The sequence below is a fragment of the Vombatus ursinus genome, unplaced genomic scaffold (assembly GCF_900497805.2).
Source record: "Vombatus ursinus unplaced genomic scaffold, bare-nosed wombat genome assembly UNPS02001287.1, whole genome shotgun sequence".
Lineage (NCBI taxonomy): Eukaryota > Metazoa > Chordata > Mammalia > Diprotodontia > Vombatidae > Vombatus > Vombatus ursinus.
The window spans coordinates 5,736,779-5,764,076 of NW_020941065.1; the positions used below are offsets into that span (position 1 = coordinate 5,736,779).

At 43.9% G+C, this 27,298-nt stretch overlaps 1 protein-coding gene across 4 annotated transcripts in view; it reads right to left on the reverse strand.

The window, feature by feature from the left end:
• NOS1 (nitric oxide synthase 1) overlaps nucleotides 1–27,298 on the reverse strand; it is a 136,939-nt gene that overhangs the window by 21,698 nt on the left and 87,943 nt on the right. For all 4 annotated transcript variants that reach the window (XM_027864881.1, XM_027864899.1, XM_027864891.1 and 1 more), the window contains 10 exons: nucleotides 25,432–25,606; nucleotides 21,072–21,173; nucleotides 19,516–19,710; nucleotides 19,048–19,133; nucleotides 14,007–14,151; nucleotides 11,389–11,493; nucleotides 9,509–9,567; nucleotides 5,114–5,230; nucleotides 3,859–4,033; nucleotides 1,451–1,589 (listed from right to left, as the gene is read on the reverse strand). In XM_027864881.1, the coding sequence (XP_027720682.1) occupies nucleotides 1,451–1,589; nucleotides 3,859–4,033; nucleotides 5,114–5,230; nucleotides 9,509–9,567; nucleotides 11,389–11,493; nucleotides 14,007–14,151; nucleotides 19,048–19,133; nucleotides 19,516–19,710; nucleotides 21,072–21,173; nucleotides 25,432–25,606 (1,298 nt within the window). The remainder of the gene's footprint in view (nucleotides 1–1,450; nucleotides 1,590–3,858; nucleotides 4,034–5,113; nucleotides 5,231–9,508; nucleotides 9,568–11,388; nucleotides 11,494–14,006; nucleotides 14,152–19,047; nucleotides 19,134–19,515; nucleotides 19,711–21,071; nucleotides 21,174–25,431; nucleotides 25,607–27,298) is intronic.

Consider the following 27,298-nt stretch of genomic DNA (forward strand, 5'->3'; position numbering starts at 1 on the left):
ACGTATATGAGGCAGGATTTGAACTTGGGTCTTCCTGACTCCAGGTCTAGTGCACTATCCACTGTACCACCTAGCTGCCAACATCATATAATAACTAGTATTTACATAGCACTTTGCAAATGTTATCTTGTTTGATCATTACAACCCTGGGAGGTAGGGGCTATTATCCCCATTTTACAGATGAATAAACTATAGACAGAGGTTAAGTGATTTCCCCAGGGTCCCCCAACGGGTAAGTATCTGAGGCAGGATTTGAACTCAGGTGTTTCTGATTCCAGGTCTAGTGCTCGATCCACTGAGCCACCTGGCTGCCTTTAATCATATCCTGGTCCTCAGCTTGCTGTCGACAGGCACTTATCCCCATTACCTACTTCTACTCCAACCCAACCCAGGTCCTTTTCTGATGCCTCGTCATCCCTCTAGAATAACTTTCCACTGCTTCCTTCCCCTCCCCCCTAGACCCTTTGCAGACATACTGCAGCTTGCCCTGAGCCAACCAAGGACAAGATTGAGATCCTCCCCTGGGTTTGTCATCCCTATCCTCTTTCTATCCCTTGACTGCAGAATGATAATGCCGGCTCATGTGTCTAGAATTCTTTACTAGGCACAGCCTAGGATCATAGATTTAGAGCAGAAAGAGATCTTGGAAGCAATCTCTCCAGCCCCCTCATTTTTATAGATGAGGAAACTGAGGCAAACAGGGTTAAGGGACTTCTCCAGGGTCACACAGTTAGTAAGTATCTGAGGTTGAATTTGAACTCAGGTCTTCCTAACTCCAGGCCTGGCACTCTAGCCACTGTGCCACCTAGCTGCCCTATATGTACCAGTGGTCTCTGCCATTAGAATGACTCCTTGAGGGTAGGGATGATGTTTTTGCCTTTCTTTGTATCCTAGCATTTATTATAGTGCACAGAGTAAATATTCATTGACTGATTTAATGGCTCAATTGAAGCCATGAAGGATCCTGCTGGTGAGACTGTATAATAAGGGGGAATCTGGGAGGCATAAAAGAGGTTCATTTTTCTCCCCAGCACTAATCAATTTTGACCTCTGATTTTTCCCTGTTTAGCCCTTGAGTACGGAAGCCTTATTGACTATGAGGCTATATTTTTATTACATAGCTAGATGGTTCAGTAGATAGAGTACTGCATGTAGAATCAGGAAGACCTGAGTTCAAATTTGACCGCAGACTTTTACCAGCTGTGTAACCCTGGGTGAGTCATTTAACCTCTGCCTGCCTCAGTTTCCCCATCTACAAAATGGAGGTAATAATAACTCCTACCTCCAGGGTTGTTGTGAGGATTGAGTGCGCTGATATTTGTAGAGCGCTTTGCAAACCTTAAAGCGCTATAGAAATGCTAGTTATTCTCATTAGCCATACACACGTATTCAGCTTGGCATGGGTGGCACCATCAGTGCCAACGAGAAGAGCAAGGGCTGTGGGTCCTACCTTGGGTGAGCTCTGGAGCTTCTGCCACATAGGTCAGCCGGAACTTGTTCCTCTTCCAACTTCGGTCGTTGCTGATGAGGGAGTTGTTGGCCTTCTCGATGTTGACATCATCCCCCACGCAGAACACATCACAGGCAGCCTGGAGCACATGCAGAGTTTTCAGAGACCTCCCTTAGGCTGATGGACCCTGCTTCCCTCCTTCTCCTAGCCTGCTCCCAGCTAAGCATCCTGCACTTTTAAATAAATTAAATGTTTTACTAAAAACTCAACATCAAACACCAATATTACCAATACTTATTGAGTAACTATTTATACTTAACTCAATTTCTTTCTTTCTTTTTTTCTTTTTTTGTCTAGGCAATGGGGTTAAGTGACTTGCCCAGGGTCACACAGCTAGTAAGTGTTATGTGTCTGAGGCCGGATTTGAACTCAGGTCCTCCTGACTCCAAGGCCAGAGCTCTATCCACTGCGCCACCTAGCTGCCCCCTTAACTCAATTTCAATGTATACTACACCAGGACAATTTTAAGTAGCTCCCCTTTCCCCTTCATCCCTGTGAGGATTCTTTAACAAAAGATCCTTAGATACAATTATATTTATTCTGTTAATTTTTTTTTTACTAGCTAGCATCATAGATTTAGAGCTGGAAGCTAGTTCAATACCCTCATTTTACAGGTGAAAAAACTGATAGAAGCTAAGTTACTTGCTCAAAGTCACACAGGTGCCAGGTAATTGGCCAAGCTGGGATTCAAACTCAGGTCATGGATCATAGATCTGGAGTTAAAAGGAGCTTTCGAGGCCATCCAGTACAATGCTCTCATTTTACATAGGAGGAAACCAAGGCAAAGAGCAGTAAAATAACTGACAGTCAGAGATCCTCTGACTCCAAGGACAGCCTGCCTCACATCATTCCAAGGTGCTTTCCCTATTTGAGCCTCAAAAGAGTTTTGTCAGGTAGTCTCTTAAGGTATTATCCTCATTTTACAGATGAGGAAACTGAGGCAGAGAGATGTGAAATGACTTGCCCAGGGTCACAGAGACAGCAAGCATCAAAGGCAGAATTGGAATCCATATCCCCCAACACCCAACATGCATCCTTTCCACTATAACATGCTACTTCTCATTAACTTTGTCTTTTATATGGTGATAGCTGGTCTGTACCCTACTCATCTCATGCTGGTTTCCCCCCTTTCCACATTATTTCACAAAGGTCTTTCCAGATTTTTCTGCATTCTTCATACTTGTCAGTCTTAATTGAACTACACTATCCCATTTCATTTAAATATGGAATAAGACTGGACTTAAGAATTTATTGGTATAGGGAACTCTGGGGTGGAGGAGTGCTCCACGTCAGTGCAGGTTGGCTTCTTCCCACTTACAGGTTGGACAGTTGCCTAGAGTGTTGAGAGGGTAAGTGACTTCCTCCAGTCAATCAATCAGTCAATATTTGTTAAGTACCTACTATGTGCCAGGGACTGTGCTAAGCACTGGAATACAAAAAAGAGGCAAAAGACAGTCCCCGCCCTCAAGAAACTTACAATCACACACACACACACACACACACACACACACACACACACGTTTAGATATATGTCCAAAGAAGCTGAAATGTGCACCTCAGAAGCCGGTAGTTTCTTATACAATCCTCTTTCCTCTCCTCTCCTTTGTGGACTGTAAGGTTGGCATTTGGTGGTGGTTAAATTCACAGTTACAAAGAAAATTAAAAGAAATAAAGCAGAGGGGTTGGACTTAGCTAGCTCTAAAGTTCTCTGATTCCATATGGAAAAACACCTGGATTATAAAGGAGGAAGCCACTGGCAGCTGATGATGTAGTGTGTAAAGCACCGGGTCTGGAGTCAGGAAGACCTGAGTTCAAATCCAGACTAAGACACTTACTAGCTGTGGGAACCTGGAGAGGTCACTTAACCTCTGCCTCAGTTTCCTTACTTGTAAAATGGGGACACTTATAGTAGCTGATTTGCAGGATTGCTGCGAGAATCAAATGGGATAACATTTGTAAAAGTGTTTAGTACAATGCCTGGCACATAGTAGGTGTAACAGCAACAACAACAAGAAGAAGGATTTATATGGGTTAGAACATTTTTCTAAACCAGGAATTCTGAACCATTTTGGAGTCATTCTAGTATCTGGCAATCTGGTGAAGCCTATAGACTCCTTCCCAGAATCATGTTTTTAAATGTATAAAATAAAATACATTGGGGTACAAGAGAAACCACTTATATCAAGATAGTTATCAAAATCTTAACACCCCTTCCCACTCAAATTCACAAACCCACCCCCCCGAAATCTATCCATGGACCTCTTAGATGATGGTGGACTATATTAGAACTTCTGCTCTCGATCCAAATTCTTCCAAAGTCCCCTTCCCAAGGCAAGGAAACCAGTTACCTTGAAGACCTTCTTGGCCCAGGTTCTGAAGGCTTCTTCCTGACCACAGAGCTCATCCCCTTCCCTCATCTTCAGGATGCGTTCCCCTCCAAGTTCCTCTAGGAGGGTGTCCACTGCGTGGCCAAAGGCACAGAAGTGGGGGTATGCCCTCGATCCAAGGCCAAACACTGAGAATCTGCCAGCAGGACAAGACAAAGTCACAAGGAGATTCCTTTTCTGTCCCTGTATTCTCAACTTCTAACATCATGCCTGGCATATTAAGGATCGGGATAGGAAAAGTCAATGATTGGGGTGAGGTTGTTTGGGAAGCCATTCACAAATACCAACCATAGCTCACTTTCCCATAGTGTTTTACAAAGTGCTTTAAATTTTTTAAAAAAACTCTGAGCCCAAACATCAAATGAAATGAGTATTTCCCTCTATGAAGTAGAACAGAAAAAGGAAATTATAAATGAAGTGATGAATTTCTATTATGTACATCTTGCTTTTTCTTACAAAGTACTTTAAATGCGTTTTCTCTTTGATGCTTACAGCAATCATGGAAGGCATGTATTGTGGAAAGTATTACTTCTCCCCTCCCACCACCATTCACAGATGTGGAAACTGAGGTTGAGGGCTTCAGTGACACTTAGTCTTTCCCATTCAGATCTAAGGACTAGGGTGGGTACAGTATGATTTTTAGAAGTCTTTGGGGCTCACCCCAGGTACTGTCTCCCCCATGCCCCAGTCATAAATGGTCCCCTAGCAGCTAGGTGGTGCAGTGGATAGAGCACTGGGCTTGGAATCAGGAAGACTCATCTTCCCGAGTTTAAATCCAGCTTCAGACACTTACTAGCCAGGTGACCCTGAGCAAGTTACTTTCCTCAACTGTAAAATGAGCTGGAAAAAGGAAATAGCAAACCACTCTAGTATCTCTGCTAAGAAAAACCCAAATGGGGTCACACAGAGTCAGACACAACTAAACAACACCAACAAATCAACAATAAACTAAAGAAAGCAGATGTGTAAGGAGACATATCAGTAAGGAACAGCCGGCTCCTATGAGAAGACGTTACCCCTTGTGGTCAGCTGGGAGGGCAAACCTTGGTAGAGGGCTTCCATAGACCCCTTAGGCATAAAAGTGCTGGATGTTTGGGGGAGGAACTGAAAAGGGAGGACATGGCAATGGAATCTCCACGAACTTGGACTTATCATTTTAGTTGCTGTCCGTGGTCCTCGGCCCCCCCCCCCAAAGTCCCCAGTGCCCCAGGCACACCTCACATTGGCCAGGGGCCCAGCACTTTCAAAGTTGTCTCTCATGTCAGGCCCATCACTTGAAGATTTCCGGGCATCAGAGTATGAGGAGACGCTATTGAAACGGACCTTGTAACTCCTGCAGAAAGCAATGGAAACAAGTGAGTGCTGGAAGCAAGTTCAAGCTTCACCCAGTCTCCAGGCCCCTGGGAACCTTTGATCTTTTTCTGCTTCAAGCCTGCTCTGATATCTGATTGCACTTCCCAGACCTGCTTTTTTTACTGTTCATAGGCAATGCTCCCCTTTGCGTCCAGCCTTCCTTCGTCTTTACCCACATTGTAATAGGTAACTGTCAATTATCCACCCAGAGGGAGAGAAAGCAAGGGCGGAAAGAGGGAAGGAGGTGAGAGGAGATGTCACAAAGTAGAACAGGAAAGGAGTAGAGGTTGGAGATGGAGAAAAGAGAAGAGAGGAGAGACAGAAGGGGAGGGATGGGAAGGGAGAGGAGAGATGGAAAAAGAGAAAAGGGAAGGAGCAAAGAAGAGATGGAGAGAAGAGATAGAAAGGAGAGATGAAGAGAAGGGGGATGAAGAGGAAAGGAAAGATAAAAAAAGGACAGATGGAAAGGAGAAGAGAGGAGAGATGGAGAGAAGTTAGAAAGGAGAGGTGAGATGGAGAAGAGGGAAGAAAGAGGAAGGAGAGAAGAGATAGAAAATAGAGGGGAGATGAAGAGAAGAGAAATGAAGAGGAGAGAGATGAAGAGAAGGGAGATGAAGAGGAAAGGAAAGATGGAAAAGAAGGAGGAATGGAGAGGAGAAGAGAGGAGAGATACAAGAGATAGAAAGGAGAAATGAAGATAGGAAAGATGGAAAAGAAGGAGGGATGGAGATGAGATGAGAGGATAGATGGAAAGAAGAGATGGAAAAGAGAGGAAAGATGAAGAGTAGAGGAGAGATGGAGAAGAGAAAGGAATGGATAATAGAGAAAAGATGGAGAAGAGAGGGGCCAGATAATCCAGACTGGCAGATCATTTTTTAAAAATTACATTTGGCTTTGGAATTTATCGTGCGATGAAATTATTTTTACAGCTTTACTGTCCCAATTACATTTTATTTACACCAGTATTAACATAAGTTTGCATCTCTTTGAGTGCACACTGACTTTTGGTGGGGGCTGTGGGGAGGAGGAGGAGAAGATGCAGCTGGGTAGGGGGGAAGCTAGTGGTGAGTGCAGATTCGGCATCTGTGAGGCTGAGTCCGGCACCCTCAGGGCCCCCAGGGCAGGCCAGGTGCCAGTTCGGCAGAAGGTGACACCACTGTTGCTGGGTCTTCATCAGACTCCCTGCGCAGCTGCCCGCTGGGGCAAAGGGAAGGAGGGAATAGCTTCTTGCTGGCCTCCCAGGGGCTGTTGGCATAGCCCGAGAATCTCCCTGGGAGGCTTGTTCGTTTAGTACTGGTTTGGTTTGTTGGGTTCCCCCACTGGCCCAATCCGTGCTTCTTGTCTTCTCAGGGAAACTGATACTCAGTGGAATATCTTTCCTCTGAATGCTTTCCAATGGACAGCCCCACTTATAGTCTATCCTGCCACGGACTCAGCTGGCCACGGACCCTGCTATCACCCCTGATACATCAACGTCCCTAAATCATCTTCCCTAGACTCAGAGTTGGAAGGAAACCTGAGAGGCCATTGAGTAAATCTCTGTCATTTTACACATGAGGGAAGCAAAGCCCAGAGAGGTGTAGTATCACCCAGGGTCACACAGCCAGTAAGTACCTGAGGCAAGATTTAAACTCAGGTAGGGTATTTCCCTGATAGGTCTTCCTGGAGACTTGGGGTACAGGAGTCAGGGGGAGAGGGGGTTGACAGGGACACTCCTTAACTCAACAGCCCTTCAAACACTAGAAGACAGATGTCATGTCTCTCCTGAGGCTTCTCTCCTCCAGGCAAAACATCCCTGATTCTTTCAGTCAATTTTCATATGCCATGAACTTGAGATCCCTCCCCATTTGGGTTACCTTCTTTCAGACATTCCCCGGTTTATCATTCACTCTCCCTCTTACTACTTGTGTGACCATGGGAAAGACACTACCCCTCTGGGCCTCAGATTCCTCATTTGTAAAATGAAGGGGGGGATGGGGATGAGATGACTTGGGACATCCATGCCAGCCCTCCCTCTACGAGGTGATCACCCAGAGCTGAACACAATATTTCAAATGTGGTCTGACCTGAGCACAGAGCTGCTGGGGGACTAACGCTTTCTAATTTTGGGGCCTCATGACTCTCTCACTGCAGCCAATGGGAAGAGAGTTGTTTTTTTTTCCTCAAGGTTAGCAGGAGAGCCACCCAGCACCCTTGTGATCTCAGCTATCAGTCGGGAACTCGTGACTTAACCAAAATCAAATTTCCCCTTAAGAGGTGATGACTTCTGTCCTCAGACAAAGACAAAACCTCCAACCCAGACCCAAACCAACAACCCCCAAACAAAACAAAAACGGAAATGAAAAGACAAACAAGCCTGAGAGCAAAACCGGAAGCTTGTGCACTCTGGCAGCAGCGTTTCTGAATTGGGTGGCCTTCAAAGTTTTCTCTCTAGCATCAGGAAAATGCTAAATATATGGATGTGTATTTATTGTCCCAAAATAGATGCCTCAAATTGAGTCATATCACCAAACAGGCCGCCGCTTTCATGCAAGCCGATCATAGAGGTAGCCGCATTGTTAGTGCAGGGCAGCTGGCCACGGGAATAAAAATAATTCCCTGGATTTTTATAACATTTTAAAACTCCCCTCCCTCTCCCCCATGCTTCTCGAGCCATGATCTCATCCCATTTTCATAGCAACCTCAGGAGGTAGGCAAAGGCAGGCGTGATCTTCCCCATCTGATGGATAAGAGCGAGGCTCAGATTGGTTAAGTAAGTGTCTCAAGGTCACAAAGCAAGTTAGTGGCCCAATCCCAGCTCTGCACTCTTCCCATGAGATCATACAGAGTGTGGAAGGACCGAAGGGGAGTCGTAGCTTTGGTGGTTAGCTTGGGAGCTCAGCAGACACACAGTCTACCTGTCCTGACTGTCCCGGACCGCAGCCAGGTTACACACTTCTGTTTGGTCATAGGGAGGTGGTGGCCCTTTACGGGGAAAGAAACGCAAGGGTTCCGGGGACCTAGAGAGGAGAACCAATAGAGCCCCATCTCTCCCTGGAGAGGGTGGTCAGGGGGAACCTGTAGTGAGATCAGCAGTCTGGGCAGAGCCTTCCCTAAGTGGGAGAAGGCAGCTTCCATGAGAGACAGGAAGCACGTAATAAATGAGTGCAATTCACACTTCTATAGCACTCAAGTTTGCAAGATATATTCCTTACAATGCCCTTGTGTACAGTGGCTCCGTAGTCAGAGGACCTGGGTTCGAATCCTGCCTTGGCCACTTACTACCTCTGTGTCTTTGGGCGAATCATTTCACTTTCACATCTTTCTTCATCTGTAAAATGAAGGGACTAGACTATGTAGCCTCTGAAGTCCTTTGTAAATCTCCAGGTTGTATGATATGGGTGAGGCATGAATTATCTTCTCATTTGAGAGATGAAGAAACTGGGGCTCAGAGAATGAAATGCCTGGTCCATGGTCACACGGTCAATGAATCTCTAAGTCTGGGCCTGTTGCCCAGGGCTTGGCTGCCAAGCAAGAGATTGGGTGCCAGAAGGGAGACCGGCTTGCATTTCCCAAAGAGTGAAAAACCATCACCCCAGATTCAGGTACAAGGTAAAACTGTCCCAACCTACTGAAAAGATGTTTAGGAAGCAGCCTCTTAGGGATAAGAGAAGGAAAAGAATCTCATTTGACTCCTCTTAATTTGAATATATACCCCAAAAGGGAAAAAAAACCAGTAAAGACACCTGAAATTGCTATGAGATTTAAAAAATTCTAATCACCTTTGAATTTATTCTTTCATCAGACCCCTCACATTAGCTCTATACCATAGGAAGCACGAGGATGATTGTTTCTGTTTGACAAATCAGGAAACTGAGGCAGCTAGGTGATAGAACGCCAGACTTGGAGTCAAGAAGACCTAGGTATGAATTCCACCTACTAACTGTATGAATATGAACAAATAACTTAATCCCTTTCTGTTTCAGTTTTTTTAATCTATAAGATGAGGATAATAAGAATCTTGCAAACCTGGAGGTGCTATACAAATGTGAACTCATTATTATTAAATTTCAGGTTTAGAAGCAAGTGATGTTAACTTTCATGGACTATAGACATTCATCAGTTTTAGTCAGTGGAATTCTTTCCATGACTTGGGGTCCCATTCTCCACTTGGAGCCCACATCTCAACTCCAGGGACCAGCCATATAATGGTCAGGTACCCAGGTCAGGACCAGGTTCTCGGTAGGATGGGAGAGAACTGAAGATGTAATCCACTTACTTCCTTTCCTCCTGCACGGAGTTGGGGTGCCTCATCTCCATCAAAGCACAGCCAAATTTCTGGAGACCGAGACAGACAAGAGAAAGGTTAGTTGGGACACCATGGAATCTGGCCCAAGGTCAGGTACGGATGCAATGCAATCCAGGCAGGCAAACTTCAGCTATGAAATGACAGACTTTGTGGCTTCCTGGGAGCTGGGTCCTCAGAGCCAGGTGTAGACAGGCATCCCTCTGAGCAGCCATTTGGCTATGGTGTGGCTCAGAGATGGCCACGAGCAGAGGGGCAACATTTATCCACTAATAATAATGGTAGTGGTAGTAGGGTAGTAGGGCAGCTAGGTGGCACCATTGTGCATAGAGCACTGAGCTTGGAACCAGGAAGACTCATCTTCCTGAATTCAAATCTGGCCTCAGACACTTACTAGCTGTTTGACCCTGGGCAAGTCACTTAACCCTGTTTGCCTCAGTTTCCTCATCTGTAAAATGAGCTGGAGTACCACTCCAGTAACTTTGCCAAGAAAACCCCCAAATGGGATCATGAAGAGTTGAACCTAGCAGAAACAACTGAACACATATATCCTCACTGGGTCTCAGTTTCTTCATTTGTAAAATAAGGAGATGGGGCTAAATCACCTCTGAGGGTCCCTCTAGCTCTAAGTTTAGATCCTCTTATCTCACTTGAGCCTCATCATAACCCTGGGAAGTAGGTGCTGAGATATTTTTTGTGCCCATTTTACAGATGAGGAACCAGATTTGCCCAGAGTTATAAAGCTAGTAAATCCAGAGGCAGGATTTGAACCTGAGTGTTGACCACCTTTAAGTCTAGAGCTCTCTCCACTACACCCTCTGTAACTTTGCTTCTGCTAACTCAGGGGATGTAACCCTTTACCAAAAGGCCTTTTTGTAATTCAATTCACATCTTTATTAAGCACTTGCTGGATGCAAAGGCTGATGCTAGGCATTGGGGATATGAAGTCAAACTTGAAAAAAATGCCCTGCCTTTAAGGAGCTTATATCTAGGAGTGTGCTGGAGCCAGCTTGGAGAGCTGATTGTTAAATTTCCACTGTGAGCATTTTGTCATTGTTTAGTCATTTTTCAGTAATGTCCGACTCTTTGTGACCCCATTTGGGGTTTTCTTGGTAAAGATACTAGAGTGGTTTGCCATTTCCTTCTCCAGCTCATTTTACAGTGAGAAAACTGAGGCAGACAGGGTTAAATGACTTGCCCAGGGTCACATAGCTAGTAAGTATCTGAGATCATATTTGAACTCTGGAAGATGAATCTTCCTGGCTCCATGCCCAATGATCTGTCCACTGTGCCACCTAGCAATGCTACCGATTAAGCCTTGATTTATTGTTTTATTGATGACTTAGACTTAAGAAAGTGATGGAGAAAATATTGACAATGTTAATTAAACTGAAGAAGTGGGGGGGGAGGGTACAACTTGTACACAGAAAAGATTCTGTGCTTACTTATCCAAGTCCATGTTGTTTCCCCACAGTTGACTACAAGCTCCTTAAGGGCAGGGACTGGTTCACTTTTGTCTTTGTGCTTAAACAGCCTCGCCCATGCCTGGCACACAAGGAACACTTAATAAGTTCTTGTGAAATAAATAAATGGATGGATACAAACACAAATGAATGAAGCAAATAAATGAATGAATACAAATGACATGTAGCTTGTAAGGGTATCAGTGAGGACTGGCCAGGTGGAGGAGTCTGAATCAGCCCACCAGTTTGTGGTGAGGATGTGACCCTCAATCTCTTCCTTTCTGAGGCTCTGGTAGGATCTGGGGTGGAAAGGTCTATGAGCACTTCCCCTTCCCTCTTTCCCCAAGAGTGGGTAGATATTCTTGGATGGGTGATGGGTGCTCAACCTACCTCCCCGTTCTCTGGAGGGTCTCCATTGCCAAAGGTGCTCGTAACCACCAAGACCAGCGTCTCATGTTCTAGGTGTACAATATCATATTCTTCCATGGACATGACCTATAAGGGAAAGAAAGAGAAACAGTGAGAGATGGGGACAGTAAGAATAAGAAAGGAAAGGATAGAGGAAGACAGAAGAGAGAGGGAAAAAGATGTTTGCCAGGTGCCTCTGTCTCTGCAGCATGGGAGAAGCCAGACCCGTGGATCACAGGCCAGCAGGTGTCACTTTTAGGTGATTGGTTATTTTTCTGTGTTTTTGCTTTTTGGTGAGGCTACTGGGGTTAAGTGACTTGCCCAGGGTCACACAGGTAGTAAATGTCAAGTGTCTGAGGCTGGATTTGAATTCAGATCCTCCTGACTCCAGGGCCAGTGCTCTACCCACTGCGCCACCTAGCTGCCCCAGTGATTGGTTATTGAAACTGAAAGCTGACCACCTGACCTGGCTCAGCAATGATTCATCCCTCCCAAGTACAAAATAGTGTACAGGGGTTAGGGACATGGAGATCAAAATGATACAATCTCTGCCATCCAGAAGCTTCTGTGATACTGAAAGAGGGAGAAATATTTACACTGATAAGTATGATACTGAGAGGCAGTGTCAATTTTAGCGGCTAAAAATCAGGGCTACATACTATTCCTATAATAGGTCACTATAATAAGTCCTTCGAGAATGCAGGATGAACAACATCATGGTAGCACAATGGATAAAGTGGGATTTGGAGTCAGAAAGGTGCAAGTGTGAATCCTGCTTTAGATATTTACTATCTATGTGACCCTGGGCAAGTCACTTAAGAGCTCTGTGCCTCAGTTTTCTTATCTGTAAAATGGGACAACAACAGCACCTACCTCCCCAGTGTTGTTGTGAGGATCAAATGAGATTATATTTGTATATCTGCTTTCTTTCCTTCCTTGAAGCCAGGAAGAACTGGGTTCAAGTCCTGCTTCTGACTGGGTTATTTGACTGAGCAAGTCACTTAGCTTCTCACTATCCTAGGCAACTCTATAAGCTTCAGGAAATGTCCATTGGTGGGGAGAATTTCCTAATTGAGAGTTCTGCCTGTCAACAAAATCATGGGTTGGTCCAATAAGAGCAACAAAAGAATTAAGGGAGAAGGGAATAAGCATTTATTAAGTGCCTACTATGTGCCGGACACTATGCTAAGCTCTTTATAGATATTGTCTCATTTGAATGAGATGAAGAAGCCCTCTAAATGCTGTTAAATGAATGAGCCCATTAGGTGGTGGAGTGGATAGAGTGCTGGGTCTAGAGTCAGGAAGACCTGAATTCAAAATCAGCTTCATCCATTTACTATTTGGGATCCTAAGCAAATCACAACTTCTGTTTGCCTCAGCTTTGTCACCTGTAAAATGGAGATAATAGCACTTACCTTAGGTCATTGTGAGGATCAAATGAGATGATATTTCTAAAGTGCATGGCACAGTGTCTGGTATACAGTAGGTGCTCCATAAATGCTATTATTCTTATTATTAGATAGTAACTGATCTCACAGTTTGCAAAGTGCTTTAGAAACAATGTCTCATTTGAGCCTCATAACAATACTCTGAAGTAAGGATGATAAATATTCTTATCTCCATTTATTACAGCGGTTGAGGAAATTGAAACTTATAGAGTGATTTGCCCATATAACTAATAAGTGTCAGAGGTGAGATTTGAATCTAGGTCCAGGTTCCTGACTCCAAGTCCAGAATGCTACTCATTGTGGTGTATCTTGGTGATTCCCCAGGCTCTTTATACATCTTTAGTACTCCTAGAGGAGTAATAGAACAATAGTGGTGATAGCTGGTATTTTTATAGCACTTTACCTATGTTTTATCACTTGATCCTTGTGACAACTCTGTGAAGTAGGCACTATTATTATCACCCCGATTTTATAGATGAGGAAACTGAGGCAGACAGAGGTGAAATGACTTGTCCAGGGTCATGTGGCTAGTGTCTGAGGCTGTATCTGAACTCAGGTCTTCCTGCCTCCAGGCCCAGCTTTCTATCCACTGCACCACCCAGCTAGCTGCCTATTGAGGAATAAAAGCTACCCCTAGCCAGGCTAGTCTAGTTTTGCCTAAAAAGCTATTAAAATCGTCTTTGAGGCTTCTTTGATCTGAGAGACTAAAGCTTGAACCACTGACGTGCCTTCCCAATTGTGAGCACAAAAGTCAGACCCTGAGGAATCAGGGTCTCCTTCCTCAGACCTGAAACATGCTTTCACCTGCAGCACCAGGGCAAATATGGCAGCAGGAGAGCTGTGCCCACCATTGATGCTATAGATGGTGAGCTCCTTGAGGGCAGGGCCTGTCTTTTGCCTCTTTTTGTATCCTCATACTTAGCGTAGTGCCTGGTGCATAGTAGGCGCTTAATAAATGTTGATTGACTACATCTTGCTATCTCTCTACTCCTTTTTGTTAGCTGTTAAGTGGCCTTTGAGAGTCTCATTCTTTTCCAATCCCAAATCTGAACCACAAGACTAGATCGGACCAGAACCAAGAGGGGTATCTTTGCAGTTAGGGAACCTCTCCTGTTACCCAGAGCTTGGCAGGCGGTGCTGGGTCACACTCACCTTGGCATCGAAGGCATGTTTGAAGATTTCACATAAGGTTTTTGCATAGGCCTGGGATTTGCCTGTCTCGGTGGCGTAGAGGATGGTGGCTTTGACTCTTTTTGCCATGGCCTGCCCCATCAGCTTAGCTGAGAACTTGACAGCTCTGGGAGAAGAGAGGAGAGAAGAAGATTAGGTTAAGAGCACTTTCAGCCAAGGGTCTTTGGGTCATGAAATTGAACATGGCCATTGTGTTCCATTTCATGTGTCTAAATCCTGTCTTCCAGTGGAATGTAAGCTCCCAGTGGGCAGGAAAGGTTCCATATCTGTCTTATATCATCAGTGCCTAGCACAGTACCTGGCATAGAGTAGGCACCTAAATAATATTTCTTGAATTAATTTGTCTTCAAAGCTTTGCTATAAGCTCCTAAAAGGCAAGTACATTGGCAGTTTGGTGGTGAAGTGAACAGAGTGCTGAGCCTGAAGTCAGGAAGACCTGAGTTCAAACCCAGTCTCAGACACTTACTAGCTATAGGTCACTTAACCTCTGTCTGCCTCAGTTTCCTCAATTGTAAAATGAGGATAATAATAACACCTACTTGGCAGGGTTGTTGTGAGGCTCAAATGAAATAATGTTTGTAAAATATTTAGCATAGTGCCTGGCACATAGTAGGGACTATATAAATGCTGATTCCCTCAACATTCTCTAGTATCCTCTACTTTGCTTATCAGAAGGCTAGTACACAATAGTTGCTCAACAAATAGTTGTGTATGGGTAATATGATACAAGAGGGATTGTCATAGGAGAAAAAGAGAGGTTCCCCACAGTTGATTAATAGATACTAGCTTTGGATCCCTTAACTATCTAATAGAATTTGCAGGATCATAGATTGAGCACTAGAATGGACCTTCAGGGCATTGGGGTCCAACCTTCTTTTTTTTTTTTTTCAGGCAATTGGGGTTAAGTGACTTGCCCAGGGTCACACAGCTAGTAAATGTCAAGTGTTTGGTTGGAGGCTGGATTTGAACTCAGGTCTTCCAGACTTCAGGGCTGGTGCTCTATCCACTGCGCCACCTAGCTGCCCCTAATCTTCATTTTACTGATGGGAAAATGGAGGCCCAGAAAAGTGACGATGACGTGTTAAGATTGCCAAGATGACTTGACCAAGGTTACTTACTGAGATAGCGTCTGAATGGGATTTGGACCCACATCTTTTGGACACCAAGTCTGAAATTCAATTTAATTCTAGAATTGCTTCAATGAAGCATTTATTAAGTACATTCATCGTGCTAGGCACTGAGATGCAAAGTTGAAAATGAAAGAATCCTTGCCTTCAGGAAGCTTACTTTCTTGTGGAGCACTGTCCCTGAAGGGAAATCACCATGGAACCACACTGACTAATCACTAATTATGTTCAAGGCATTATGAGACCACATTTAGGCCAGCCACTGATAAGCTGAGTGCCAAGGAGGACATCCAAGATGGTGAGAGGCTTCCAAGTCATGCTAGATGAGGATTGGCTGGAGAGAAGACTATGGGGGGATATGATAGCTGTCTTCAGGTATATGAAGGGATGGCATGTGGTGGAGGGATTAGTCTTACAATGGGGGGAGTTACAGAGGGATAGATTAGGCTTGATGTCAGGAAATGCTTCCTACCAATGAGAGTTGTTTAAATGAAGCATGAACTGGACATGGAAAGAATGATTTCCTTTTTATTTCAGTATATGCATTTGGGATGTTAGAGATAGGATTTTTGTTGAGATATGGGTTGGAGGAGAAAGCTTCTAAGGACTCTTCCAGCTCTGGGATTCTCATACAAAGGTACAAAAGAAAAGATCCCTTGGGAAGTTGGCCATAAATACATGGAAAATTAAGGTTGAAATGTGGTTGTCAGAGTCAATCTTGAGTGGCAGCCAATGCTCTCATCTCAAAAGTCAATGGCTGTCACTGAGTATAGAATGAGCTTCCAAGAATGTCTGGATTCCTCCATGCTTTCTCAGGGAACCAATTCCAGTGGTTGGGAACTTGGGCAGTTCATTGAGTGCCTGGGCAGAGGTTGGCTTTCCTTCATCTGCAGCTTCCTGAGATTTTGGGGTCTTGGGGATATTTCCGTAAGATTCTCAAAGGACACTTGGTAAATAAGGGGGCCCTGAAGGATGAGAGAAGATGCCAGGCCTGGCAGAGGGTTTGGCAAGTTTGAATATTGCCACAGTCCTGGTATCTGGGGAGGGAGAAAGGATTGTGTCTGAGCAGGCTAAAATTATAGAATGTCAGAGCTAAATAGAAGCTTAGAACACAATGTAGGAGAGCGACCAGGGCTTTAGAATATGGATGTCAGTGCTAGAAGGCACCTTAAAACACGTCAGAAAGGTTTGGCGTGTAGATTGTTGAGGTTGGAAAAATACAAAATGTCAGATCTGAGAGGTATCTTGGAACTCAGAATGTCTGAGCTGGGAGGAGGCCTTAGAAAAGAGAATGTCAGAGCTTCCAAGGAGATTTGACCACAGAATGTTGGAACTAGGAGGGAACATGAAGGAACCTTGGAAATAATCCATTCCAATCCTCTCATTGGACAGGTGGAGAAACTGAGTCCAAGAGGGGAGAAATGACTGGTGTCAAGTCACTCAGTTAGCCAGTGACAGAACCAGGACTGAAAACCAGGTGTCCTGACTCCCAAACCAGAGCTCTTTCCTACAGAAGGGAGGGCGGTCACAGGGTCTACGATGCACATTTCCAAGAATCCATGCTTGCAACCTGAAAAACAACCTTATGCTAAGCCACCAATCCAGGAGCAGGCAAAATGCCATTAATTCCCTCCCTGGGGGAATTATTAATGGTAAATTTATTATTTTTTTTAAATCATGGAAACCGCCTACACTCTAGTAACAATTAAAACTATGGGTTGGAGAAAAGAAAGGAAGGAGTGTTGCCTGGGAGGTTACGGCTTTCCAGGGCCCCCTTTGAATGATCCCAGCAAAAAAAAGTATCTATAATTAACTTCCATTGTTTCTACTCCAAACTCAATAGTGCAATTAACATTTTAAAACTCTCCCTCCCTAGACATACTGAAACTAAACTCCAGTCGAAACCTGTACAATAGTTTCTGATGGGGGCGATTTATAATGCCTTGGTTAGGGGAAGAATCACTGCTGATGTTTTCTTCCTAGCAGTGGGTGGGTGGCAGGGAGAGATAGGGCCTCCCTTCTGCTCTTAGAAGACTCATCAGTGGGGAATGGGACCTGGAGCCGTGCAGTGGGCGTGAGGGGAAATCAGTTTCTTGGGTTCGTGACCCCAGTGGGCTTTGAGAGATCTAGGGCCAATGGGCCCATTGAGTGAATTTCTTAGTTCACTAGGTCTGAGTAAACAGCTCAGAGGCTGTCTAATTTAATCCACTCATCCTGTGACTCAGGAAATTGAGATCCAGGATGTTAAGCCATTTGCTCAAGGTCATGCAGGTATTATGAATCAGAGGTAGGGATTTCATGTTAATGAAGACAGGGTCTTAGGTTCTAACTCCAGAATCTTATAATTTGAAGAGTTCAGTGATCATAACAGCTAGCATTCACAGAGTGCTTTAAGGTTTGCAATTGCTTTATAAACATTATCTCATTTTATCCTCACAACACCCCATGGGGAAGATGCAGTTATGAACCCAGTTTTACATAATAGGAAACTGAAGCTGAGATGTTAAGTGACTTGCCCAGAGCCACTCAACTAGCAAGTAAGTGTCTGAGCCTAGATTAGAACTTCGGTTTTACTGATTCTAGGTCCAGCGTTCTATCCACTGGGCCACCTAGCTGCCGCTAAAAGACTCATCTTCCTGAGTTCAAATCTGGCTTCAGACACTTACTAGCTGTGTGACCCTGGGCAAGGCTTCACTCTGCCTCAGTTTCCTCATCAGTAAAATGAGCTGGAGATAGAAATGGCCAACCACTCCCGTATCTTTGCTAAGAAAACCCTAAATGAGGCTTGAAGAGTTGGACAGGACTGAAATGATTAAACAACAACAAATCATATCTTCCCTTAAGTCTACTCTCCTCCAACCTAAACATCCTAGGTTCCTTCAGCTGCCCTTCATTTGGTATGGGCTTGAGATCCTTCACTGTAATGATCTCTCTCCTCTGGACACTTTCCAGGTTTTCATTGTCCATCATAGAACACAATCCTTATAGCATCTTGTGAATGGTAGGTGCTCAACAAATGTTAACATGTTGAGCATTTACTGTGTCAATTTAGATGGCTCAGTTCTCTTTGAATTTATATCTTTACCACCCTAGCACATCTGAACTTAATCCTTATTGATTGATTCCTGAAAGCAAGGTTTGAAGAGCTAAGGGGCTATAGCATCTACCAGTGCCATACCATCTGACAAGCAATTATTAAGCACCTTCTAATTTCTAGGGGCAGCTAGACAGTGCAGTGGATAGAACACTGGGCCTGGAGTCAGGAAGACCTAGTTCAAATCTGGCCTCAGACACTTACTAGCTTGTGTGGCCCTGGGCAAGCCACTTAACCCTGTTTGCCTCAGTTTCCTCATCTGCAAAATGAACTGTAGAAGGAAATGGCAAGTCACCTCAGTATCTTTGCCATGAAAACCCCAAATGGGGTCATGATGCATTAGACATGACTGAAATGACCGAACAACAATTTCTGGGTGTTGAGAATGCAGAGATAAAACAAAAGAAGTTCCTGCCCTCATGGAGCTTATACTCCATCATCCAACAAATGTTAATTGAGTTCTATGCTTGGCATGTAGTAAACACTTAATAAATGCTTTATCATCCATCCATCTATCTATCTATCCATCCATCCATCCATCCATCCATCTATCCATCCATTCCCTGCTCCTTTGAGAGTAGGTAGATAAAGATGATGCCTTTGCAAGGCACTGGGGAATATAGGGTATTAAGCTGGAGTGATGGAATGACACAGTGAGTTGGCAGTGGCTTGGGGGAGGGTTCACTGTATCAAACAGCGGACCAACCAAGAGATTCCTTGGGTCTAAGAGCTTTTCACAGGGAGTCACACATTTGCAGCTTCATGAACACTTGCTACTTACTCTGCCAACTTCTTGAAGCCAATGGCTCTCCTTTTTGTGGGGGTTCCATTAGTACCTTTCCAGACATGGGTGTTCCATGGATCTGGCTGGAAAAAGAGGGAGACAGTCAGTACAAAGGAAGAATGTAGTGGAAGCCAGTGCTGCCCATTATTAAGTTGACCTTGTCTAACTGAATCCCAAACCATTAAAAGTCCAAGAGTTGGGAGGCACTGAAAACTGGGGATGAGATGGGAATGAGGGTAGGAATGAGGTCATCTCACATCCTGGGCCATCTCCAGTTGTCCTCATTGATATCTGGCCACTGAACCCAGATGGTGCTGGAGGAGAAAGTGAAGCTAATGACTTTGCACAGCCCTCCCTCACTCAATCCAATTCACTTGCAAGTTATGGCATCATCTTCCTGATGTCAGGGTCCTCCTCAAGAGTGAAGGACAAACCACACAACGCAACAGAGGTAGGGGGCAGGACCTGGTACTCGAAGGAGGGTGTGAGTCGATAGTTGAGCATTTCCTGGTGGAAGACAGGTGTGATGCTGCCAGACATGGGCGGGACGATCCAGACCCAGTCAGCTGGACATCCCCCTCGGCAGCGGTACTCATTCTCCATGTGCTTGATGAAGGACTCAGTAGCCGAATGGTGGTCAACAATTGTCACTTTGTCACTCTATGGGAGGAAGAGCGGAGGTGACATGTGAGTGGATCTGGGGATCAGCATAAGATCATAGAAACAGAGCTAGAAGGACCCTTCAAGGCTATGGAGTCCAAACCCCTCATTTTACAGATGGAGAAAAATTAAGTGACTTGCTGAGGTTCACACAGCTATTCAAGTGTCTGAGGTGGGGTGTGGATCCAGGTCTTACTGACTCTGAGATAAGCGTACCATCTACAATATTATGTTGTTCAGTTGTGTCCAATTCTTTGTGATCCCATGGACCATACTGTCCATGGAGTTTTTTTTTTGGCAAAGATACTGGAGTGATTTGCTATTTCTTTATCCAATAGATTAAAGCAAATAGAGGTTAAGTGACTTGCCCAAGCTCACACAACAATAAGTGTCTGAGGCCAGATTTGAACTCAGGTCTCCCTGACTTCAGGATCGGTGCTTTATCCACTGAGCCATCTAGCTGCCTCTACAGTACCATACTGCCTTGAAATCTTTCCAAAGAGCAGGGAAGAACATGCACCTATGACTTTCAGTACTGAAAAAAACAATCCTTTCCCCAACCTGTGACTTCTTCTTGTAGGCCATGGGCTATTCTAGTCCCTCTTACCCATAGAAAACAGTGGGATTGGCTGATTTGGGTCCACGACTTATGACACTCAATAATTTTCGTCTACTTGAAATAGACTAGATTTACTTCCAGAATCCTATAGTCTATAAGTTGAAGGGATTTCTTAGAAGCTCCACTTTTCTTTAAGGCTCAACTCAATGGCCCTGGAGTCAGGAGGACCTGAGTTCAAATCCATCCTCAGATACTTGTCACTTATTAGCTGTGTGACCCTGGGCAAGTCACTTAATCCCGATTGCCTTAAAAAAAGACTCAACTCAAGAATCACTTGTTACATGAAGCTTTTCCTAAACCCACCGAAGGCCAGATCCCTCTCTCCCTAAATTACCTCATAGTCATTTTGTATATATACTGTATATATTGTCTTCCCTAAATAGGATGTAAGTTTACTGGAAGACAGGGACTGTTTCATTTCTGTCTTTACCTTTCCAAAGTTTGTCACAGTGCCGGGCACAGTGTAGGAGATTGACAAATGCCTGTTGACTGACCCTATCATCTATACCAGGCTGGTCCTGAAAATGTTAGCAATAGAGAACAAAAAGTCCCACATGGGGGCTGACTTGGTCCTCATCCTATATAGGCTTGGGGGAAAGGGGTAACAAACCACAAACTATTGGCCCTGGTCCATTGACCCGATTGCTCCAAAGGCCATCGCTGGGCCTGGCCTTTGTGTGACTGAAGGATTTGAGTACTAAAGCCAGGTTCCAAGTCTATTTGATCTCTCCCACTCGGTTACCTGGAAACTGTAAAGCACAGCAATGTTGATCTCCACCAAGGCTTGGTCCTTCCACAGGGAGGAAGTTTTCCTCATGTCCAAATTCATCTTTTTGGCCACTTCCTGGAAGAAGATGGAAATGTACATTCAATGACTGGCTGAGGGAAGGAGCAGTATGGTATAATGGGGAAAATACAATGGACTTGGTGTCAGAGGTCTGGAGTTCAAATCCTAGCTCAATCACTTATCACCTGTGCACCCTTGAACAAAATACTTCACCTTTCTACCCACTAGTGAAGTTCCCTCATCTAGAAAATGAGGGTTTTGGGCAAGATTGCCCCTAAGGTCCTTTCTAGTTTGGAATCTGTGAATCTCTCTGGGGTTTCATTTCTGAGCCTCCATTTTCTCATCTGTGAAGTGAGGAAGGGACTTCTAAGGGTCCCTTCCAGCTTTAAATTTAGTGTTCTATAGTCTGAGATGACTCCTTCTTTGGGCATCAGGCTGAAGGAGAAGATGAATAGAATTACATTGATTCAATTAATTCCTCTCCTAGAAAGAGATGTCCTTGAATTTCCAGAGTATGAATGATTTGCCTCTCAAACTCAGTCAATGCATTAAAAATTAATTACTTTTTTGTTACATTTTAAGTTCCTGTCTCCTTCTTTCCTTTCCTCCCTCCCTCCCCACTCCACACTAGAGAAGGCCACCATTTGACATGGATTTATAAATATGTGTCAAACCATACTATGCATACTTCTATTTATCAGTTCTTTCTCTGGAGGTGGATAGAATCTTTCTTCATGGGTCCTTTGTAATTGATGTGAGTATTTATAATACTCAGAATAACTTGGTTGTTCACAATTATTCTTCAAACAATATTGCTACTGCCTTAGACAACATTTTCTTGGTTCTGTTCATTTCACTTTTCATTATTTCATGCAAGTCTATCCATGTTTTTCTAATGATAGGTATAATCAAAACATAAGGTCTCACTTAAGCTAACGAATGATCATAGTTTGCAACAAGAATGTAAAGAGGGTTCTGGATAAAGTGAGTTTGCCAATTCATTCTACCCTGCTAGGGCAAGGAAGGCAGCTTGGTTCCAGGTCATTTGACCAAGAAAATGGTGGACTAGACATTTATTCCAGTCCTTACTGACTCAAAAAAAAAACCAAAAACAAACAAACCCCCGAAGAGTAATTATCCACTGGAGGTAGAAAGATTGCAGCACGATCCACAGCCCAAGAAAGCAAGAAGGCCAACAAGGTAACAACAGTGGAAAGAAAATGAACTAACCTTTACTACTCTCACTTAGTGAAGAGAGCAACACTAGGAGGGTGAATTATACCATCAGAGCAACAGAATAAAGAAAAAAAATAGCTTTCAAAGATTTGTGAACTCTGATCAATGCAATGGTCTGCCGTGACTCCAGAGGGCCAATGATGAAGCAGGCTACCTATCTCATAACAGAGAAAGGCTGGATGAGCTATGCAGAAAGACACATGCTCTTTTGGACACAGCCAGTGTGGGAATTTGCCTAGGCATAGTTGTTATGAGGGTTTTGTTTTTGTTTTGTTCAATGAGATAGAAGGAAGAAAAAATAAATTTCTGTTAGTTGAAATAAAGTTTAATTTAAAAAAGACTTAAGAACCCTGATCAATTAATCATTAATGATCATTGATCATGATTCCAGAGGACTGAGGGTAAAGCATGTTAACTACCTCCTGACAGAGAGGGGCTAAGGATGCATGGGGCAGAATGATATATACATATATATAGGGCATGGCCCATGTGTAGTTTGTTTTTCTTGATTATGCATATTTGTTATGAGGCAGTAAGGTGGGACAGTGAATGGAGAGCTGGACCTGGAGCCAGGAGTCTAGCCCTGGATACTTACTAGTTGTGTGTGACCCTGGGCAAGTCATTTAAATTCTGTTTGTCTCAGTTTCCTCCTATGTAAAATAGGAATAATAATAGTACCTAGCTCCCAGGGTTGTTTTAACCCTGGGCAAGGCATTTAACCTGTCTGTCTCAGTTTCCTCATGGGTAAAATAAAGGTAATAATTTACTTCCAAGGGTTGTTGTGAGGATCGAGTGAGGTAATATTTGTAAAGTTCTCTGCAAATGTTAAAATGCTATGTAAATGCTAGTTATTATTATTATTTTCTTTTTATTGTTGAATGAGGCGAGAGAAGTGAGAGGGAGGAAAAAAGAATGCTTGTTAATTGGAAAAAATAAAATTATAAAGAAAAAACCACTCTCATTTGGCATTCCTTCTTGACCAGCCCCCACACTCCATCAGGCACACAAACCAGCCCGTTGATTGGTGCTTGAGATCTACTCAGAGATTTCCCTCTTACTGTATGAACTCTACCAGAGCAGCCCTGGCTCCTGCCTGTCCCCTACCCCATTAGTTTCCATTATGTTACTGCTCAGATGCCACCTGTGATTCAAAGACTTCTCTGATCCCACCTAGTATTCAGAGTTCTTTTCTCTCCTAAAAGTATCTTGTAATTATTTATTTTGCATACATGCTATCTGTAGATTTGGAAGGGACCCTAGCAACCATCTATTCCAACTCAGTCATTTTACAGATGAGAAAACGGGCACTAGGAAGTTAAATGACTTAGCTAAGGTCACACAAGTACTACGTCGCAGAGCAGAGATCTAAACACAGGTGCTCGAACACTATACTCGGTAGTGGTACTCGTCCAGCGTTACAGTGGTATTCGTCCAGCATTCTTGCCACTATACCCTGCTATGTCCTAACAGGAGGACGTGGATTCTTCGAGGGGAGGGAGGGACTCATCACTTTTGTCTTTGTATCTTCAGTGTCTTACATCTTGTACTTTTGAGGGGAGTCTGAATCTGTGGTTTCACCTGCAGCACCAACTCTCTTTACCAATACAGATTGGCAACTGTTCTGTAACTTATACCCTGAGAGTTGTCTGGGCCATTGAGAAGTGAAGCGATTTGCCCAGAGTCATGCAGCCAGGATGAGTCTGAAATGGGACTGGACCTTAGGTTTTACTGAGACTGGTTCTCTGTCTACTATGGCATTCTGCCTCCCTGATCCAACCCCCACTCAGCTATCAAAATGATTTTCCTAAAGTACAGGTCTACCCATGTCACTCCCCTATTTAATTAACTCCAATTGCTCCCTATTGCCTCTAGGATCAAATACAAAATCCTGTTTGGCTTTGAAAGCCCTTTATAACCTCGTCCCTTCCTACCTTTCCCGTCTTCTTGCATCTTACTCCCTGACATGCCCTGGTGACACTGGCCTCCTGGCTATTCCACGAACAAGCCATCTTTTGCCTCCAGGCATTTCCTCTGGCTGTCCCTGATTTCTGGAATGCTCTCTCTCCTCAACTCCACCGGCAGGCTTCCCTGGCTTTCTTCCAATCCCAGCAAAAATCCCACCTTTTACAGGAAACCTTGACCAGCTCCTCTTAATTCTAATGCCTTCTCTCTGTTAGTTATGTCCTATTTATTTTCCCTTTTCCTCTCTATATAAATATTTTCCTATTTATTTCCTGTTCCTGTATATATCTTGTTTGAACATATTAGTCTCCCCCAATAAATTGTGGGCTCCTTGAGAGCAGGGACTGTCTTTACCTCCTTTCTTTTTTTTTTTGTATTCCTAGTTCTTAGTAGAGTTCTTGGAACACTCTAGGCACTTAATAAGTGCTAATTGACTGACTGTCTTGTATGTAGTAAGTACTTAATAAAATTCGTGTTGATTTAAGCTGAATTGACTGTTTCTATGGAGCCACTAGCAGACATTTATAAGCACAAACAACCTGAAGTTCTGAGTTTTCCTTGTGGTTCTGCCTCATGTTTGCTGTGTGATCAGAAGTAGATTACTCAGCCTCTCTGTTCATCTATTCCCTCTTGTGAAACATGGCACAATAGTAGGCTTTGGTGAAGAAAAGCTTTTGAAGATGGAAACAGATCAATCCCCCATGCATCTACCAAAGCTCACCTTGAAGATGTAACTGTCCTTTTGCCCTAACCAACAGATTGGTCTCCCAGGGAGGGAATTAGACCCCCTGCTGAGAAAAGCTGGTAGCAGAGAAACTCGCAGTAAGCACTTCTACTTTTCAGAAGGGAGATGGAAAGAGGAACAAATTCTTGGGTTATTCTCACACATGCAAGGGGTGAAGAAATCCCAGGAGGTGCCCTGTCTGCTGCTTTAAAGAAACTGGTTTTTTTTTTTTTGGTGGTGGTGGGGTGTTCATAGGGCTGTGCCAAATCTCCGGGGACTCCAGAGACTGCTCCATAAGCAGTCTCAGCTTCTAAGCTCCCAGAATCCTTTGTATGATGATACATCCTGGTGACTTCACTCCCCACCCTTCTCATCCCCAGCTGGGGATGTTACCTCGAGAATGTTGTATCGGGAGTTGTCGCAGTAATCACGGACACCAATCTCGGTGCCCATATACCAGCCGCTGAATGGGCAAGCACTGAACTCGAGGCCTCCAATCTCCAGGAGCATGCTGGATACGGCCGGCAGACCATACCACTTCAGCCCCAGCTCTTTGAACCATGTGAACCTGGGGATGACAACACAGGGGGCCGATTGAGCCAAAGATGCCCATCGGGCAGGAGGAGGGATCCCTCAGGATGTCAGCTGCCGCCAGCTACCAGATGGGCATATTTCTAGGATGGAAAGCCATTAGCTATCATTTTCAGGGGCTCTGGGTATTTTAATTCCCTTCCCTGGATTCTAAAAGTCCAATTATGAGTCTTTCATGCACTCACTAACCCTCAGTGAACTCTGCCTCTTTTTATTTCCTATAGTCTTTCCACATAATTTACCACCTAATTGCATGTTGTCTTATGTGGTTCTAATAATAATAATAAAAATAATAGTTAATATTTATAAAGCACTTACTATATACCAGGTACCATGCTAAGTGCTTTACAATTATTATCTCATTTAATCCTCACAACAATCCTGGGAGGTAGGAGTAATTATTATAATCATTTTACAGATGAGGAAACTAAGGCAAACAAGTGACTTGCTCAGGGTCACATAGTTCCCATAGTTCTTATATTATCACCTCAAGGCTAATGTAGAGATGCATGGTGAAAGTAAATAGTCTGGGGCACATTAGCAGTGGTGAGTAGCATGTGGCAGAACAAGAAAAGAAGATGGTCTAGTCATTGATCTCACCTTTGCTCCTTAGAATCACCAATTCCCTTCAAAGTATAGTTTGGGTGTAGCCTTCTACACAAGACCCTTCCTGATCCCTCTGTATATTAACTCAATTATATTATTCTCTCTCTCTCTCTCTCAATATGTATTACTGTCCATGTTTCACTCCCCAGTAAAATGTAAGCTCCCAGAGGGTAGGGACTTTCATTTTTGTCTTTGTATCCCCAGAATCTAACCAGCGATTTGTATATAATGGATGCATAAGAAATATTTGTTAATTGAATTGAATGCACGGAGAGCAAATGTGGAAAGCCCAAGTGCTGAAAGGCAGCTATACAATATTGACATCTAGAAGAAGGCTTCCAGCCCATTGGATAGACACTCCTGTGGAGTATTTGTGGGAAGGCAAAGACAGAGTCAAATAGGATGGGCTGCAATCTCCACCGCTGGACCCTCATTGATGAATGTATTGAAGAACTCCAGGGTTATTCTCCTACAATGCATTTGAGTCCCAAGAGTTATAACTAGGGTGGGGGACCTGGGGCTTTGTCCCAGGTTGTGCAACATTTGGGGAGGATATGCTTTCTTTCCTTGATGGTCTTCCTATAGATGATAGCATACCATGTTTGGTGCTGTTGAGTTTGTAAGTTGGCTGAAATGGGAATTGGAGGTGTGAGCTCCCTTCTGATGAGGTCCTGCTCTGCTCCTTCCTCTTATAAGAGCTTCACCAGGACCCTGGAAAGCAGCCTTGGCATGTACAGTGGTTTCTATTTCCTCTCCATGAGGTAACATCTCAGGGTCTCTCCCCTCATGGGGTAGTATTTCTTGAGGAGATCTCTGAGCTCTCTTCTGCTATCTCCATGCTCTTGCCTGAGATATTAGAGTTTTTAGTTATCTATCTATCTATCTGTCTGTCTATCTATTCCTTAACTCTATCTATCCATCTCTCTCTCTCTCTCTCTCTCTCTCTCTCTCTCTCTCTCTCTCTCTCCCTTTTTCTCTATCATCTCTCTAACTATCTGCCTTTGTCTTTATCATCTATGTCTGGCTCTCTATATGCTTTTGTCTCTGTCATCTGTTTATCTAT